This window comes from Engraulis encrasicolus, chromosome 17 (genome assembly GCF_034702125.1).
Source record: "Engraulis encrasicolus isolate BLACKSEA-1 chromosome 17, IST_EnEncr_1.0, whole genome shotgun sequence".
Classification (NCBI taxonomy): Eukaryota; Metazoa; Chordata; class Actinopteri; order Clupeiformes; family Engraulidae; genus Engraulis; species Engraulis encrasicolus.
Window position 1 is genome coordinate 8,541,412 of NC_085873.1, and position 19,197 is coordinate 8,560,608.

The 19,197-nt window shown below is 42.0% G+C and overlaps 1 protein-coding gene across 1 annotated transcript; it reads left to right on the top strand.

Moving 5' to 3' along the window:
* The first annotated feature begins 1,703 nt into the window (after positions 1-1,703).
* Positions 1,704-9,056, top strand: LOC134467212 (high affinity choline transporter 1-like). Its single transcript, XM_063221119.1, has 8 exons — positions 1,704-1,977; positions 4,719-4,832; positions 5,511-5,666; positions 6,345-6,493; positions 6,663-6,806; positions 7,584-7,737; positions 7,956-8,170; positions 8,299-9,056. Exons 1-8 carry the CDS (start codon positions 1,800-1,802, stop codon positions 8,863-8,865), a joined length of 1,677 nt encoding a protein of 558 aa, XP_063077189.1. The 5' UTR covers positions 1,704-1,799; the 3' UTR covers positions 8,866-9,056.
* Positions 9,057-19,197: the final 10,141 nt, after the last annotated feature.

Sequence of the window (19,197 nt, forward strand, 5' to 3'; positions counted from 1 at the left end):
CAATGCATGTAACGCGCAACAACGCATTTTTCACCTAAATTTTGTGTGGGTATTTTGTTTTCGAGATCAACGCAAGATCAGCTATTGCAGCTGCCTACGTCCGCGCAGAGATTTTAAAGTGCCACGCAGAACATTGAACTTCAAATGGCAGGTTGACAGGATGACCGAACCAGATGAAGATTGCACGTTCTCAAGATGGGCATATGCCCACTATTTTCAATTCATTGAAAATAAGGACGCCTAAAGCCAACAAAGCAGCCGAAACTAATGTTTAGAGAGACTCTCCAGCCACGAGATGAATCCTTTGAATATCACGTGGGGGGGTGTGGTATGCAAGTTCAAAGACGAGTGAAGGTCCTCGCAAAAAAACGAGCAGGACGTTTTTTTTTTTTAAAAAGCACTGAGCACGGAATGGACACATTAGACAGTGGGGGAAAAGGTCTTACATGTCGTTTTGCCCGTTTATTTTGTGCTAGAGATTGGACAGATTCATTTGAACATTACAAACTCTTAAGTGGCAAGGCACTAAAGAAGACACAGGGACCACCGCCTCTTGTCGCCTTGAAGCCAGCGTTTATAGGCCTAGCGGACAGTGCAAAAAAAAAAAATATCGAAGAGTCGTTTATAGTAGCTACAAACATCCTACAGTATATTGCGACTTCATAGTGCTAACTCGCACCTCGACAACTTTCATACCACCATCACTCGGCTCATTTTTATTCCGTGCATAGTGTGGAGTGGGTCATTCACGAGAGACGACAACTTCTTACAATAAGAACTCAAACATCAAAACGATCTGCTCGAGGCTATACTCCATCAACAAAACCAGCGTTGCGCGTCATTCAGGAAGACCATGAACAACGAACAGCACCCCAGTTAACAACTTCATAGAAATGCTGCTACAAATGTCCATATAGCTGAAAAGTACATAATAAAGACAAAACGGGAGGTTAAATATTTTATTCTGCCGTCCAGTTGGGCTAAACGTCCTGCTTTCAGCTACCATATCCAGCATCTCCTCTACCACGCACATTTATTTTTCCATATTGGAATATTAATTTCCACATTCGAATTCGTGTTTTCTAGCACTATTCGAACTCGAATTCGAACGTCGAATATTCGTTGACAGCCTTAGTGTAGGCCTATACCAAACGTGAAAATGCAGTAGGCCTAGGCTACAAAGTTGAAGAGGCTGACAGTGAACAGGCGCTGGTGTGCAAAGTAAGGTGTGGTAAGAAGAGTAAGGATTAATATTTGTATTGGGGAATCAATGTTAGGTATTGTATGTGTGTGGGTAAGACACAATTCCTGAAAATGTTGGTTTTCAGTCGGCAAGCTTCCAAAACGAAGGTGAAAGTCATGCCACCTCATAGATTTGCACTGTAGATTGCCAAATCCTTGTTTCCAGTCATTTTGGCTGGAGTAACTAAAAGTAATGCAAAAGTAGTGTAATGCCTTACTTAAAAAAAAAGTAATGTTGTAATGTAACGCATTACTTTAAAACGTCAGTAATATGTAATTAGTAGTGCATTACAGTTTTTGAGTAACTTTCCCAACAGTGACCGTTAGTCGTATCATAATAATATAATTATAACACTTCGCTTTTATGTTTCAGAAGTAGCATAGCACAAAAGCAGATGCGTGCTAGGACACACAAAACAGTAAGACTGTCAACATTAGTCCATGCATCTTCGGGAAGTGCTTGGTAAAGAAAACATCAGTGGAGAGCAGCAGTCTTTGTGGAACTCCACAAGCAGAACTTCTCAGTCAGAATACTCAATTACTTGACGGTCTTGACCATGGGCCTAAACGTACCTGGTTTGATCACTCTTCTGGGCTTCTACGCGGTTGTCCTGGCAACAGGAATATGGGCCTCCAGGAGAGCAAAAGCAAAGGTGACCACAGGGACTGTCACCGAGGTGACGTTGCTGGGGGGACGCACCATCGGTATGGCCGTGGGAATTTTCACCATGACTGGTAAGTAGCCTAGCTCAGAGATGTCAAAAGTAAAAGTAAACTCATGGTGGAAGTACAACACTAGAACATGACATATCCTATGAACTACAGAACTGCAAATGTGGCGCTTATGAGCTGAAGGAACAGACCTTGTGACTACAGATTTGACGCTTTCAATGATGTTATTAATGGTTTTAGAGCTAAGTCTCCCGAAGTACTCGCGACAGGTATAAAGCCTTAAGCCGGGCATACACTGTGCGATATTTTCGCTCGTGGGTATTAAGCTCCTGCTCACACTGCACGATGGAATTTCACTATTTAAAAGTTCACGACTCACGCCCTCACACTATACGAGCCGACAGTCGGATGCGAGCCAAATGCTTCCACTGCGTGACGCGACAGGCATGTTTCCCCCAGAGCCATCTAATAACAGAGTTGCGCAAACCGGGGACCAGGAAGTCGGTTGGTGATGTGATTCGCGTAGATTAAAATGTTTCTTAACAGTAAACTTCTGTTCGTTGGAAACTAACACAGAACCATCACATACCAAACAAAGATTAAGTACAAACAAATTACATTACCTTTACCACATTTTCTGTGTTCTACGGCCACCTCCTGGAACTAAGTAACTTCTAATAGAACTAAAGTCAATGGGGATTTCCATGTTAACGCTCAGTGAGGCTCCATGAGAGCCGCCATTGCTGTGGAAAGATTGGTCCATAGAGGTCTATGGGAGTGGCGTAACTCTGATATTAGATGGCTCTGGTTTCCCCGGTATGCAGAGGAGGGAACATGCGCACCTGAGGTGGAGATGAGGTCGCGCTCAACAGCAAATCGCACGGCCCTATTCATTTGTGCACGTGAAGTGTCAAATCGGGTCGTAGCACTGCTTTAACTGTGCGATTTACGCAGGAGCCACGACCTGGATATCAAACAGTTTTGATTTTCTTGCGACCCCGCGATTGCACGATCGTGAGGCGAAATCGCTTGTCGTTACCCCATGTACACTGCACGATGCGAGACTCACGATTAACCTGCGATTGAGCAAGAAATCGGCCCGACTCCCAAAAAGTCGTGCGAGTGCCAAATCGTTGCAAAATAGGGGCAAAAGTCGCACAGTGTAAGCCCAGCTTTATTCAGACAACCCGCCAGTATTTAGCGACTTTTGTCTCTATAGAACTACTATTGACATCATTCAAAGTACCAGACCGTTTATAGATCCTTCAGCTCACTTGCGACACATTTGCAGTTCTGACCCTGACAGGGCTTGTACTGTATTTTGGAAAGTGTGCCCCCTGCTGTTCATGAGAGAAATAGCAGACTCTATCGCATGATCTCTAGGCGAGTTCTAATAATGGATCACCAAACACAACTCGCTGTAGACTCATTACAATAACACATAGATTTTTGTAGCCAACACCGGCAGATCATTAGGCCTACAAGGTGAGAACATTGTTCTGGCTGCAGTTCTGGCAGAGTTTTACAAATAGATCGCCAAACACAACGTGCTTATAACTAAACATTATTAACTAAATTTAAGGAAGAAGATGAAAAGATTATCCTCAAAATAATACAGGGTTCCTTCTGTAGTCCAGTAGCTGTATCTAGGCTACTCTTGTCTAGGCAAGGCAACCCTATTCATCTCCTACTCTTTCTGCCTACTTCCTGGTCGCTGCTTGTGGACGCGCACCGAGTCAGAAAAAATGTCCTGTACGCGACTTTGCGGCAAACTATGATTTTTTTAGTTTGCGACAGAAGTACAGTATGCATGGATGACAAAAACTGTAAATCTGCCTTAGCAAAGCCTTAATGCATGTTGTGCTGTGTGTGTGTGTGTGTTTGTGTGTGTGCGCTCGCGCGCTCTACTTAACCCTTTGCTAATGTACTTTAAAAAAAAAAAAACAAACACTAATCCCACTTGGCATTTACACCCATTGTTCTGTATATTTCCTGTACACTTTGTATCTGCAAGTGTTATATGCAATGTTTATGTTCTCCGTTTTGGATAAAAGCGTCTGCCAAATGAAATGTAATGTAATTACACCACGGCTGCCCAATATCATTCGAGAATTAAGCTTCTAGGTCTTCCCACCACCGCCATTGTTACATATTGTGAAATACTAAGAGAAGGTCATGCCCAGACAAAATATGAGAACCGCTGTCGGCTACTTGTGCTCTTTTATCATTTATTGTGCATTGGTTGGTTTGGCATTATCACTCAAGGTCTTACAATAGTTTCCTGCCAAAAGTGAATGCCGCATTCTCGTACCAACTGAAAGGAAACATATTTCAGTAGTTTATTTCCAATATTTATGCTGACCATTCACAATGCAGCACAAATGTTATCCGTGTCGTTATTTATATTTATATTCATATCATTATTGCTAATTTGCTAAATGTACACTTTTCAGCATGAATAGGGGGATCTCCTTGTCTGACATTCTGAAAGACCAGTAAGACATCTTTGGCCTTTGCATGCCGTACTTTGATTAGCTGGGGAAGAATCAACTATTTGAACGTACTGCCACAGCTTGTCCACAATCCCCCACTGCTGTGTTAGAAGAAGAAAGGTTCAAATGGGCGGGACAATGAGGTGAATCTAACGTGCGGTTATCTGGCCCTGTCGGCAAGAAACTCTTCAATGTTGACACTCATCACATGCTTTTGTGTCGAATCGTGTAGGCCCCGAAACCTCGTTCTTGAGGCATTTAGTTCCATTAACAGCTAAAAGTATAATTTCCATTCTGTATATATTCTCACAGCTACCTGGATTGGAGGAGGGTTCATTCTTGGGGTTGCAGAAACTGTTTATACTCCAGGAAAAGGTCTTGTTTGGGCAATGCTACCAGTCCAATGTTTCGTCACATTCATAATTGGTAAGTTTGACCAGTAGTCATATTATTGTATACATTATATATATATATATGTATATACAGTATATATACATAGAACACTACAATAGATGTCTTTGTTCAGCCTATTGACATGACCAGCCCTATGCGTCGCCATGTTGGTACAGGGTCCCTTTATTTTCAACACTGTTTGCAAGTGCTTTACGGCCACCTACTGGATAATTTGTAATGACTTGTCAGCTTGATGTTAATACAAGCAACGTCACTCCCAATAAAGATGGCAAACAGAGATTTTTATTCAGATGGATGGACAATGTCAATCAAATTGGGACATTTAGTCCCATACATAGACATAGTCAACACAATATCTAGTGGCCTATAGCTATGACCGTTGTTTAATCTTGCACATGCCAAACTCATTATACAGTATATCAATTCGACCATTCCATTAACGGTCCAACCTTCATACATTTTTCATGAATCTTGTTACATTATTTTATTCCTTTATTCATTTGTCATTGACTAAACGTATGAATCGGCTTAAACCAAAAAAGCTTCCACAGCAAGAAGAGACGTCAAGGTCCAACAACAGTCTTTCAAAGTCAGTGTAGAAAACCTCACAGTTCAGGACTTAATTGAGGCTTTTGTCCTCGAGAAATGACTTTTTTCTTTCCTGTATAATTGTATTTATTTATTTTGCAGCTGGTTCGGTCTTCACTAAACCTATGAGGGAGAGGAGCTATGTGACAGTGATGGATCCTTTTCAGATCAAATATGGCAAAGTGGTGGCTACTTTGATGATCATCCCAAACATCGCTTCGGATATCATTTATTTTGGTTGCGTACTTTTGGCACTGGGTAATAAGAAGGATTAATTTGTTATCATTGTATTTTCTGTAAAGGCATGGGCCTTGTTATAAATGTTCTGAATGGCAATTGCCAGAATGGCAATGGCCAAATCATAATGTATTACTAAAGGCTCTGAGTGTTATAGTAGTGTAGTACTATGGAATACTATTCAATGCACATTACTGCGTTCCACTGGCAGAACAGTGTGCATTGTTAAGCTATGCCAACTGTCCATTGTATGTAAACTGTCCTGAAAATGCTGTACAGCACAATGATTAATAATGACACATGGCAAATACCATATGGCTGAAAACCTAAAGACCTGTATTTTGATTGCACTATGTGCATTTGCGACAGTTAAAGTTGCCTTGTGTTGTGCCAATATAGTATGCCTACTCCACTTGATGTCAAATGTGCAGTATGTGTTTGGTATCTAACCAGCTTCACAACTACCATCTGGAAATACTCCATATGGGTACTGTAGGTTTGTCAAGGAGTGTTTTTTTTAAAATCCTTGCATTGACTGGGGAAACACTTGTCTGACTTATTATGAGATGCTACTTTAACCACTCGTAGATTTGAAATTACAGAGTTCATGTTGACTAGTGAGTCCATGTGAGCGGCCATTGTTGCTGCAACAACTGCGCTTCACTTTTTTTGTTGTATATTGTCTGGATTATTTTCCAGGGGGAACGATAAGCTCCATTCTCAATTTGCCATTTGTCTACTCTGTGGTCATATCTGCAGCAGTATCGATCATATACACTCTCCTTGGAGGTTTCTACTCTGTGGCCTATACTGATGTCATTCAGTTGGTCTTTATTTTTGCTGCATTGGTAAGTACATTTAGCCCATGTTCAATGCGGTGGGAAGGTCTAAAAAATATCTTCTGTCCCCCATTAACCACTTTCTACTTGAAACATAACACAAGGACAATTTGGGCTTCATTTAATTGCAGAATAATGCAAATGAGAAGCATTGACTGTCATGTTTTATGTCCTGCAGTGGCTGCTTGTACCATTTGTCTTTGTGAACCCCACCCCACTTGACATCAGCATCACAGCCTTCAATCACACCTACCAGCCACCTTGGATTGGAGAAATACAGACGCAGGACATTGGAAAATGGCTGGATGAATTTCTAGTGGTGGTACATAGTGTGTTGATTAGAGTTTCCCAAACTGGGGTGCGTGCACCCCTGGGGGTGCGCGGCCTGCCATAAGGGGGTGCGCGAGCTGAATAGAGCAATGGCGGATATGTGAGTTTTTATCTAGCATTAATGAACATTAAGTAGTTTTTAATAGTATGGTACATTATATGCTGGAAGGCTCCATCTGAAGTGTAGTTTAATTCCAAGACTATTGGAAAAGAGGATTCCCCAAAACGACTGAATGTGCAGTGAATGAGCAGTGAATCCATACTTGCGCGGCCATCAGCACACCAAAATATTCGCTCAGGGGGTGCGCAAACCTCATTGAAATGTACAAGGGGGTGCGCAGGGTGAAAAGTTTGGGAATCATTAGAGCATACCTTTTGGCATGAATGAAGTCTAGAAAAACAGGATGTATTGGCTAAAACTGAGTCAGAAATCCAAGGTTCAAATCACAAGCTATGTTCTCTGAGGGACATTAGCAAACTTATCTCACTATGGGAGATGTGCATAGCAACCCTGAGATGTCAAGCAAACCAGAGGTGTGTCGCACGGTCGCACCATGAGTTGGTCGAGCCTGGACACTTTGTCAGAGGTTACCTGGATAGGACGCTGTTCCTTTTTGGACAACACAGTTCTGGGTCCAGTAAGAATTAATTAATAAAATGTCAGAGCATTGCATATTAATTATACAAATAATACATATTTGTTTGTGACAAAGTCCATTTTTATTTCAACAGGTATTACTGTAACAGTGTTTAATATGTTTTTGGTCAGAGCCTTGGAGGACTTGCATCACAGTGCCTTCATCAAAGAATCCTGTCCTCCTCATCAGTGGCGAGAGCACAGGTCACATGCTTTGCTGCAGCTGTGATGAACGTCATCCTGGGAGTTCCGTCTATTCTAATTGGAGCTGTGGCAGCATCCACAGGTGTCCAATGCTCTTCTGTTGGTAGCTAACTACACATGATTCTGAGGCTGCTTTCAAAACGGAAAGGCAGCAGTTTGATGACTCCCTCTCTGAATAGACATTTGTCTAATTAGATATGACTTGGGTCATAAAGGTATCTTCCAAAACCGTCATTATCTGGAGTAATAAAAGTTTACTCTGCAATTTTGACACCTTATTCCTTATTCGCCATCCCCCAGACTGGAATCAAACAGATTATGGTGCCCCTTCTCCATACGATCGTGGAGAAGCCTATGGCATCCTGCCCATCTGTCTGCAGTATCTCACCCCTCAATTCGTCTCCGTCATTGGGATCGCCGCTGTGGCTGCAGCCGTGATGTCCTCAGCAGACTCTTGTCTCATCTCCGCCACGTCAATGTTCAGCTCCAACATCTACAAGAACATCAGAAAACAGGTTTTTTACAGATTACATTACATTACATTACACCTAGCTGACGCTTTTATCCAAAGCGAGTTACAGTTATTTTCTTAAGTATTGGTTACAGGCCATGTGGAACTAAAATACACTCCTATCACTCACAGGCCTCAGACCGAGAGATGCAGTGGGTGATCCGCATCTCTATTGTTGTGGTTGGTGTGGTCGGCACAGCTCTGCCCTTCCTAACCAACAGCATCATAGGGCTTCTCATCCTGTGGGCCGACGTTGGATACTGCGTGATCTTTCCTCATCTGGTCTGTGTCGTCTTTTGCCCCTTCGCCAACGGTTATGGGGGTGCCATGGGGTATTTCCTGGGTATCCTGCTGAGGTGTTTGTGTGGAGAGCCCACCATTGGACTCCCAGCGGCCATCCATTTTCCTGGTGGTGAAACAGTCGATGGTGTTTACATCCAGAGAGCACCTGTCCGGACAGTAGCCATGCTTGTCACGCTGATCTGCGTCCTGTTTTTCTCGTACATCTTTGAGCAACTATTCCACCGTGATGTACTTCCTAAGCGATGGGACATCCTTAAGGTCAGCCATGCGACCACTCCACCACCGAGGCTGGAACAAGCGAGCAGTGACACCAATGGACAAATGGAGACAATGATGTCAGCATCTGACACAGGCCATTTGGAGAGGCCGCAAGTAGAAGAAAGCACAAAGCTGTAGGATACTGACTTGACAATGGAGCAGCATATTGGAGTGCCGACGCCCCCTGGAGTGGACTCTGTGTTTCCCCGTATGATTCCCTCTCTGTATGTGTGTGTGAATGTGTGTATGCAATGTTTGTGAATGTTGTTTCCCATTCCCTCGTGTTTTGATTGGGGGGAGGTGTCGGGGCGGGAAAAAATAATCGATTAGATAATTATTATATAATAATTAAAGAATCCACAAGCAAGAGTTTTTTTGAAAGGTTACTAGATCTGGTCATATTTGTATGTCTCGTCATGGAGAAACTGGATAAAATATGATTGAAGGCGCCAGAACTCAAACTCGCCTAGGGCACCAAATAAGCCAAAACCCGCCCTGCGACCATGGAAGCAGGTTATTTCAACTCCAGGCTACCTGCGCACTTGCTTTCACAATTGGCCCTAAGCCATCTGGGCTGAGCAGTGCCTCACTGTAGAATAGGCACCCTTATTCCACATCTGTTTTCACACTGTTCAGGGTTTGTTCACACAGTGTGTCGGCAGCTTATAAACATTGTATTCTGGCATTTACTACTTACTAATAAATTGAAATATAGGCTTACTGAGCCTTACTAAGGTTATATTAGTAATAAATCCCTTATTGTGCATGAACAAGACATTTGCGAATGCCTAACAAATGTCTGATTTTGCTTAGTACATGCCTTACAAGTTACTTATACAGGCATTAACATTGTATGTGTTAGTGCTTAAAGATGTAACGCTAAAATTAAGTCTTACCAAAGTTTTATTCAATATCTGGAAAAAGCACAAGTCATGCCGAACCATGCTAAAAAAAACTATTAAAAAACTATGTGTAACCAAGTGGAACTTTAGATGTTACTTTTCCTAAAATGGTAATCAAATTGATACTTGTGATTGCACGACTACGCCACTGGGGGACTTCCACCACAGAATGTATTTTGATTTCAAACAGTAAGGCACAACAGGTTCGGATAGATATATGGACAGAGACGCGTTTCCCCAATAGTGGAATAAAAATGTGTTCTTTATTTATACAAACATAAAAAAACATACAACACATGGGAGCCACACCCCTAAATAAAATTAAACAATGAAACCAAGATTGGCTGCCCCAGATATTACACGGCAGCAGGCTTCCAAGGCAGATTAACTGTGTATAAAAGGTACCTACGATCAAATGCACACACACACGCACTCATGTGCGTAGGTACGCCACCACGGCAAGCAAGTGATTCAATGAGTGAGAATATACACATGCAAATCCAGTTCGCATACTAATCACTACACACATGATAATTCATTTGAGTGTAATTCACCACTAGTCTACTATGTGCGCAACGCACAGCTAAAGAATGGGGTGGCTAGATCGAAATAAACAAATCAAACAAACAAACAAACTCAAACAGAAAGGTAAACTAAATTACTAAGGACAAAACAGCGATGGGCCACCTGCCCACAGTGAGCTTTCACCGCCCAAGACCCTCGATGGCACTCTGAGGAGTCAGGCAATGAAACACTTCATTAACAATGGTACATAGTTAGATAGGTACATAATTAGATAGGGCTACTACGCATTACACAATGTTCTTGCATACAGAGTATTTACATACCTCCGCGCCACTGGACAGCGGGTGGAGAGCAACAAGCAGTCGGGTGACAGAGACACTGTCCAACCTGGCGATTGACAAAATATAGTGAACACACAGTCCGAATGGACAGATCTAACGCATACACATCAGAACTACATGCATTACATAGACACATACCCAAACATTGGTAGCTGGGGCGTAGCAAAGTGCGCTGGAACCCAGGACCTCGGCGCACCAACAAGAACACAGGGTAAGCCCTCTGCAGGCACCCGAACACCGGGGAGCTTCACGAGCCAACTATTCCGGGTGTTTTTATAAAAACCATGGCCTATTCGCCACTGACCAATTAGCCATTCAGCGGCTGGCAGAGTCCCATGACGTCAATATTACGGTAAAAACAGAGGGACATACCTTGCCCTGAGCACAAACAGTTCACCCCGTTACATATGGTTTACCATGTACCTTTTCGTAAGGGTTCACACCATCGGCAAATCTGCATAAATATGCAGACGAGCTGTGATAAATACATTAAAGGTGCCCTATTATGCTATTTAGAATAACTTTCATTGTTAATATTTTGCTTTACTGTGGTTAGTGGAGTTAATTTTGAATGATCACTTGTTTTCATGTCCATTATTTTTTATCATTGTGTACATGCACCCTACGCCGCCTGTTTGAAACGCGTGGAAGTGCAGAATGTTAGACCCTTCAACAATCTGAAATCTCGACGCAGCATGGAGCGTTTCATCAAGCATTCTATTACTAATATTACGTCAGCAGCACAGCTGCCTGGAATCCAACCCTGTAGCCTATGTCTAAAGTTGACAGCCAAATAGTTCACCCAATGTCCACAATTAATCTGAAAAGGACGCATCATAAGTCCCACGTTGTTATTTGTGCACCTTGCTGTGTCATTTGCTGAAACCCAGTCCCTATCCAATGCGAGTCTTCCGTGCGTGGGCTTCAGTTTGATTTCAAAATCGCTTGGGACAATTAGGCTGCCATTAATCTGAGAAAGGGTTGAAAGTGCTGGGTACAGGCTATTGCTTCCGATTTGAGGTTTCATGAAATAATACGCATATTGCATATGATGCGTAATAACGCGATTGTGACCATATATTTTTTTAAAAACTAATAGCCATCTGCGCTGTCTTGTTTATTTCTGATATCCTGCGCTGAAGAATCTTTATCTCAAACATTATTAACGCAACAGTAGGGGCCTGATTGGTTAACCCGCTGTCTAGCCTTGCATACTGTAGCCCTAAAGTTGAAGTTATCAGCCAAGTTTACTGCTCGCAAACAGACAAGTGTCGCGCTGGTCTAGGTGGGAGAAGTCTAGATCTGCTGTTGACAGGTGGAAATTTGAAGACACAAAGAATGTTCTGGGATTGAAATCAGATCACATTCCCTTGTTAATGACAAGTTAACCTTCACAAAATAGGCTATCCAATAAGCTAATCATCTGCAATTGCTGTACACAGTTCAAAGGATAGGCCTATTTATTCAGCGAAGTTGTGGACATTTTCTTCGCTCCCGCGGCAGCCCCCATCTGGCTGTCAAAGACGCAGTCCGAAATTGAAAGAGTGCGCCCAGTAAGACAAGGGCACGACTTGTCGGACTCAAACCTATCAATTCAACGTCTGTCAGTGATATCGTGACACCCTATTTGTGATATGAACTCCGTGTTCAAATTCGTCCTGTGGTCTATTTGCAAGCCAGACTGAATAGGCTACTGAGCGCATGCGTTGTTGGCTTTTAAAAATGAGTTCCTGTTTGCTCGTTGTCTGTAGGCCTAATGCACAATGGTGATAGGCTATGCTTCATAAAAATACATTTCAAGGTATTTTCAGGTGCATGGTTTCATTTTAGTAACTGCATTTCTATTTAGTCCCCGGCAGAAATGATGCGCCCACTGGATTGGAAGCGCAATGGGCAGTCCTCGATGGATTGGTTTCATACTGGGTCTTATAATAACGCCTAGGCCTAGTCTCGGTTTCGTGGTTTTTTTGTTCGCATTTATCGACAGGACAGGATTTTTTATATAACAATAGGCCCTATCCGTTTCAGTTTCATTATTTTTGGCATGCCGCCCGACTACTCGACCAGTTTTAAACGACGTCAAGCCAATATCCACGTTGCTCTTGCAGATATGATGAACAAAACTGCGTTGCATTTTAATTACTGAATTGTAGCCTACGCATAGCCTATACTAACTGGCTAATCCTTGCCAACATTGCTGATGCAAACGGCTGCTGGTCATGTCGTGATACCTATTTGGATAACATCAGCGCACGTCTTCTAATTAATGTTATGCTTCAAGCGGCAATACAAGTGTAGGGTTTTCACATCTTACCAAACAAAAGTTAGTCTTGCCAACAGCATATGCAAAACGGCCCTGAAGCGAATAGAGAGAGAAAGGAGAGATTCGAGTCTTTTACCCACTTGGAAGTGTTTTGGATTCTCAGTGCGCAACTGCGTTAACGCGTTCTGCCTGTTTTCGACCTTCCTCATTCAACTGTTTCAGACCCGAGGCTGTAGCCCAGTGTTTCTCAACAGGGGTGCCGGGGCACCCTGGGGTGCCGCGGGCCCCCCTCAGGGGTGCCCCTGAAAAGTGGCTGATAAATTAATTATGTAATATAATACATTTTTTGTCTAAATTGATAAGTTAATGCTAGTCAGTGGAATCTTTTATCTGCCATTTTTGCACAATAAAGTAAATACAGGTCGCCCCAGTCAGCTGCAACTTCGAACGTAGGTCGTGTGACGTCTCCAAATGTACTACTTTTCTAAGCTTTTGTGGTATTGGATGTGATGCCATGTTGCGGCTTGTTGTTTTGGGGTGCCTTGAAATTTTTCATGAATTGAAAGGGTGCCTCGCCTAAAAAAAGGTTGAGAAACACTGCAGTAACCTATTGACGGAGCCGATTTATGAATTGAAAAAAAAAACGTGCGTAATGGAATAAACTTGTGGATGGCGAAATCCTACACTATCCTTGTAGGCTACACTATTGTTGTACACTATTTTGTACACTGAGTGGTGTATTCACAAATAGGATACATCTCATCACAATACTGTCAAATTCAGATAGGCCTAGGCTATGTGGCTGCGATGAACAAATGCGCATTAGGTCTACTGTCTCTGCAATTAATAAATGGTCTGTGACATCGTCAACACTCCATCCCATAAGCAGCAATGTTAGGTACAGCATGACGTAGACCCGTACCGGAAACAAAAGCTATAGAATGTTGAAAACCCAACCACGCGTTCTCTGACAGTTGAGAAATAGCGTTCCTGCGGCAGAGAAATTCTCCCCCAAGAGGCCAATTTGTGAAATGCAGCTTTCACCAAGCTTTTACATACAACAGATGCTGTGTAACCCAATAAATGGGTAGTGGACATGTAAAAGCACAATAGGACCCCTTTAAGCCTGTATGCAGCAGCGGCAGTGTTGCGAAAGAAATAAGACGTTCAAGTCTCCGTTTATCTCTTTTTACGTGCAAACGCAAAACCAGAGTTTTCTTTTCTTTTGTTTTTGTATTTTTCACAGACAGCAATAAACATTAAACATCAACATCTCAATTCAGCCATCTGTGTTTTCCTCTTTTCCAACAGGAACACCTATCACACAACAAACACACCAAAACAAAGACACACAAAAAGAAAAAAAGAAAAACAAAGTGCCTACAAACATCAATAAAAAAGGCAATATTGAGGGTCTTTCCCTTTTTATGTAATAATGTAATGACTGCTGACCTCATGCTAGGTGGCAGTCTACCCCTCTCCAAAGCGTTGCTCTCTAAAGTAGGTAGGTGCTAGGCAATAGGAGCTCAACTGGGGCATGGTCAGTTACCACAATATTCCAAATAGAAGGCCCAATAGTCTGATCCTAGAATATGTGGATGTGAGAAAAATGTATCGTCACGTATCAGTCTCTTCAGCATCTGACGGCACCTGATCATTTTCCTCCTCTATTTCGACTGCCGAGAGTCCACTGATGAATCGTTTTGCTTCTGCTGGACTGGAGAACTTGTATTCTAACATTTTTGCATCGGGAAAAGCCCTCGAGGGTCGTCAGCTTTTCTTGCAAGTGGCGGTTCTGTTTCTCCAAATCAATCCTGATAGCGCTCGCCTTATCCTCTTTGTCCTCCAGGTGGGAAATTCTCGCCTCGGCCATGTCCATCCTACCCCCAAGGGCTGTCACTGTCTCAGTCAGATTCTCAATACCACTTTTCACTACACAGTAATATCGTTAGCTAACTGCTCCAGAATAGATGTTATAGCTGTAAGTTCACCAGCAACATTGTCCTTCGATGGATTTTTAGGTTCAACATGTGGTTTCGCCATCTTCAATGAAGTTTTAGCCGGCGAGGTCTGTGTAGGTTTCCCTCGAGACGATGTTGGCTGATTCCGTGCAAAATAATGACTTTGATGACTTATTGCAGTGTTATAAAGTTACTTAACTCTGTATATTATACAATTCTCGACGTTACATGAATATAATCGATGATTTGAGGGATCCCGAGCTCCGCTCTGCTTTAAGCAGCCTTCCTGGGCGGTTGTACCACGTGACTCCCAGGCCTTCATATTCTAAAGAGGAACCCTTACAAGTTAGCACACTAACATCAGAGTTTTCAAAAATGACCTCGTTGGCCGAAGTTTTTCAGAAAGAACTGTCAGGGAATATATCTATTTGTATGTGAGAGGCGTCTGAAACAATCCATCTACTTGTACTTTATTTACTAACAGAAAGTTGAATTAACACATTTTAGAGTGTATTTGATCCCCCAAGCACACTCTAAATGTTAAATTAACACAACATTGTTTTCCTGTGCAGATCATGGGTCTGATGGCCCAGCCATGGCTGAGTCGGCTGGGCACTGGACTGCTACGCTGGCGACCCATGTTCGATTCCCAACCCTCCCCCGTCTCTCTCTCCCACTCATTTCTTGTCCCACTCTTCACTGTGTGGTCTAAATAAAGTTGAAACCCCCCCAAAAACTATGTGTATATATTTTTAAAAAGAACATGGGTCTGATTTAACAATATATGATGCACAGTTGGAACATACACATAGTTGTCCACTCCTCCTCTGTATGTGCAAGAATTTTTTGTAAAAAAATTCTGCAAACACACGCACACATTGTTCCCATAGGTTTGCTGGTCAAAACTGTCCAGAATAACCTGTACAGCAGGTTAGAGACTTCACAACTTATGTGCTCGAGGCCTGATTGAAGCCCTGATTGAGTCCAAAGCAAAAGCTAATACCACTTCAGGACCACTTTGTTGACCACTGCATTAAGTTGTTACTTTATTGACAGCTGACATACTGGCATAACCTGTTCCTGTTGCTCCTACTACTAACTGGTGCAATTGCACAGGATGGCTTGAGTGACCAAGGTTAACCTGACTACATTCCAGTACAACAGCCACACCAGACAGACCTCAACAAAGGAGCCGTGAGAATAGGATAAAGAGGGGACTCAAGGAAGACAACATCACCAATTCAAAGTTTGAATGTAAGTTTATTGTTGTTATATTAATATATCTTAATTGAGTTTTCAAATGTATGGAAAGCAGTCAACATGAACTAAATCAAAACAATGCAAATAGATTTATGATGCAAGTCTGTTGAGTATGCAATCTTATGCCAGCCCTATCTTTATACTACTCTGGCTATTGGCAGACGACATCAATCACACGTGAGAGTAACCATCAATTCATTTTCTCCTAGGGGAGGTACATAAGTACATTTAACATATACATAAATATTTATACATTCAATATCCTGGCTACTCTCACTGCAAAATTCTGTGAGCATTGATCTGGCAAAGTTGCCATGTACACTGCCTTTTCAGAGGAAATGAACCTGCGCCTGCAATGCCTCTCAATGCTACTGGGTGAAGGTATCAATCAGTCCAGTCTTTCCTCTTACTTTTTTTACAGCAGAAAAATTTAAATGCAGCTTTAACTTTAACTTCAACTTTAATTCATACGGAGGATCAACAATGACAACATTGGATATGATTGTGCATGTTAACACATGTAACAATTAGCATTACACCAAAAAATGGACCAAAGCAAAGAAAAAACATAGGTGCCTATCAGTGATGCGCGGGCTGACCCGAAAGCAGCGGGCACTTGCAGTTAACTGCGGTCGACCGCAGGCACGGGTTATGAAATATTATTTTTAATGAAATTCGGGTCGGGTGCGGTCGGTCAGGACCTTTGAAATTATGCCGAATTTTAAAATAGGCTATAGGCTAGCCAATAGGCTATAGTTTACTTTAGCAGACAGGGACATTTTTTGCGAAATAGATCAAAGTTTATATGGCTGAATAACTACGATGGTGCCACGCGCTCTGCAGGAGACTTAATGAGGCTCCTGCGTCGGCCGAATATCTTCTGGGCGCAACTGGTGCAGCAGGTGCAACCATTGAGTGCATTTTGAAGAACACAGAGGGTGCTCTCTAAACAGTGCAGTGATGGATATAGCCTAGGCCTACATATGTTCTTATACAATTGTAATGGTTTCGCACTCATGTGTTGCTTACAGAGTTTGTTTTCATTTCCTGTGTCGTACCATGACTACGAGGCAATCCACTTGACGGCTGGCTCCGTCTGCTCACCAACCAGATTAATTTTCTCCATGTATCCAAACGACGATGTTACCGAAATAAACAGGTGACAGTCGGCAGTCGTCATTGCATGGCCTCGTTCAAAAATCCAACATGTCCTGTTGAAATGCACAGCTTTCTTGTTCTTGACGCAAATTCCTTTTTTAAGACCTTTATTGACGTGATTGTGCTTTGCCAATGACGCTAGGGTGTTCATAAAGACGCACGGCTACTATTTTCAAAGGCGGGTCGGGAAGCGGGCCGGGTCAATATTTTTCATGAATAATTCTTGCGGGCAGGGCAAGCGGGCGGACTAGGGAAAAAAGCGGTCGGGTGTGTCTTGTTTTTTCGTCGACCCGCGCATCACTGGTGCCTATCACACATACATGTGAACACACAGTAAATGGGAAATGAGTAATTTTTATTTGCCATTGTTTTTATTTACATTTATATTAATTCCATAATTTTGCTTTGTGTTTTGTATGCCATGCATTTCTTTCCAAATTGTTTATGTATTCTTATTGTTATGTAGAGAAACCCGTTACTTTGAGTATGGTGGTGAGGGAGCTTTGAGGCTTTGCGTACATTGAACCATTTTGTTTAGGGTGTCTGACTTGAGACAATGACTGGAAATCTCATGAACCAACTCATCCAATTCTTTGTTTGCACTGGTGTTGCTCAAGTCAGACACCCTGAACATAGTGATTCAGAAAGGAAACTGCTGTTTTTCTCTCTGTAGTCCAGCCCAACACTACTGAGTTACTTCACAGAAATTAGTTAATTATGGGATTAATGTAAGTGTAAATAAATACAACGATAAATAACATTACTTAGCCTATTTCCCATTTATGTTAACATTTATGTGTGAGATTTCATTTTCTCTATTAATTTGATTTCACTCCGTATGATGGCAGGTTGAAATGCAGTTAAATTCTAAATAACATTTTAAAAGCTACTTTAAAAGTACAAATTACTCATGAACTCAGTATAACTTGGGTAAATATAATCAGTTACTTTCTACCTTGGGAAAGATCACAGTGACCCAGGCTGTGTGTGTGTGTGTGTGTGTGTGTGTGTGTGTGTGTGTGTGTGTGTGTGTGTGTGTGTGTGTGTGTGTGTGCGTGCGTGCGTGCGTGCGTGCGTGCGTGCGTGCGTAAATTCCAGCAACAGACGAAGCATGTCTGGCTACTGTGTAGATCTGGTTACTGTGCTACTATAATTTAAGACATCTCATTCAGTAGAGAAGTAAGAAACACCTCCCAGCCTCCCAGTTATGCACATGCAAAGCAAATGGCTTTATACAGGAGAGTATTTATATAACAAAGGAGCTGTGAGAATAGGATAAAGAGGGGACAACATCACCAATTGTAAGTTTGAAAGTAAGTTTATTGTTGTTGATGCATCTTAATTGAGCTTTCAAATGTACTGTATAGAAAGTAGTCAACATGAACTAAATCAAAACAATGCAAATAGATTTATGATGCAAGTCTGTTCAGTATTCAATCTTATGTCAGCCCTATCTGTATACTACCATGGTTATCGCCAGACTATAGCAATCACATGTGAGGCTAACCATCCATTTTAATGTTATAGGAAGTGTGTTTTAAAATAGCATGTAATTGTATATTGTATACTGTATATTGTATAATTGTATAGTCTAGGCGATTTATATATTCTGGAATACTCGGACTTTGGTTGAGTTTATTGTCTTGACTACTTTTTATTTGTCACATGTCTTCTTGTGCTGGCACAATTGGAAACTGCTCTTTTCTGTGTAATAATAACAATAGTAAAAGAATGGAAAATTAAATAAAAGAAACAGGTGGCCTAAGTATTTAAAAAGTCGATGGCTTGAGGGAAGACACTCTTTGTGTCCTACATTGTATATTGAATATAGATGTTCCCCAAAGGACAGCCTTTAATACATTACAGTACATAAGAGTGGCTGGGGTGGATTGTGTTGGTGAGTCTGTGCTATGGGTCTACTGTAAATATGTATGCGTGTTAACCCCTTTAGACACGGCTTTATAAATTTGTTGTTACCAGTATGGCAATGACCAAGTCGGTGCATTACCAAAGGGCCTGTGTTGTGTCATAGTATTGTAGTGCTATGGTTGTTACATTTC

Bases quoted from the DNA above. Each gene is read 5' to 3' on its own strand.
- LOC134467212 (XM_063221119.1), top strand. From the start codon at position 1,800: ATGGGCCTAAACGTACCTGGTTTGATCACTCTTCTGGGCTTCTACGCG. The intron at 4,833-5,510 runs GTAAGTTTGACC...TTTATTTTGCAG, and splicing joins TTTCGTCACATTCATAATTG to CTGGTTCGGTCTTCACTAAA. The intron at 5,667-6,344 runs GTAATAAGAAGG...ATTATTTTCCAG, and splicing joins TTGCGTACTTTTGGCACTGG to GGGGAACGATAAGCTCCATT.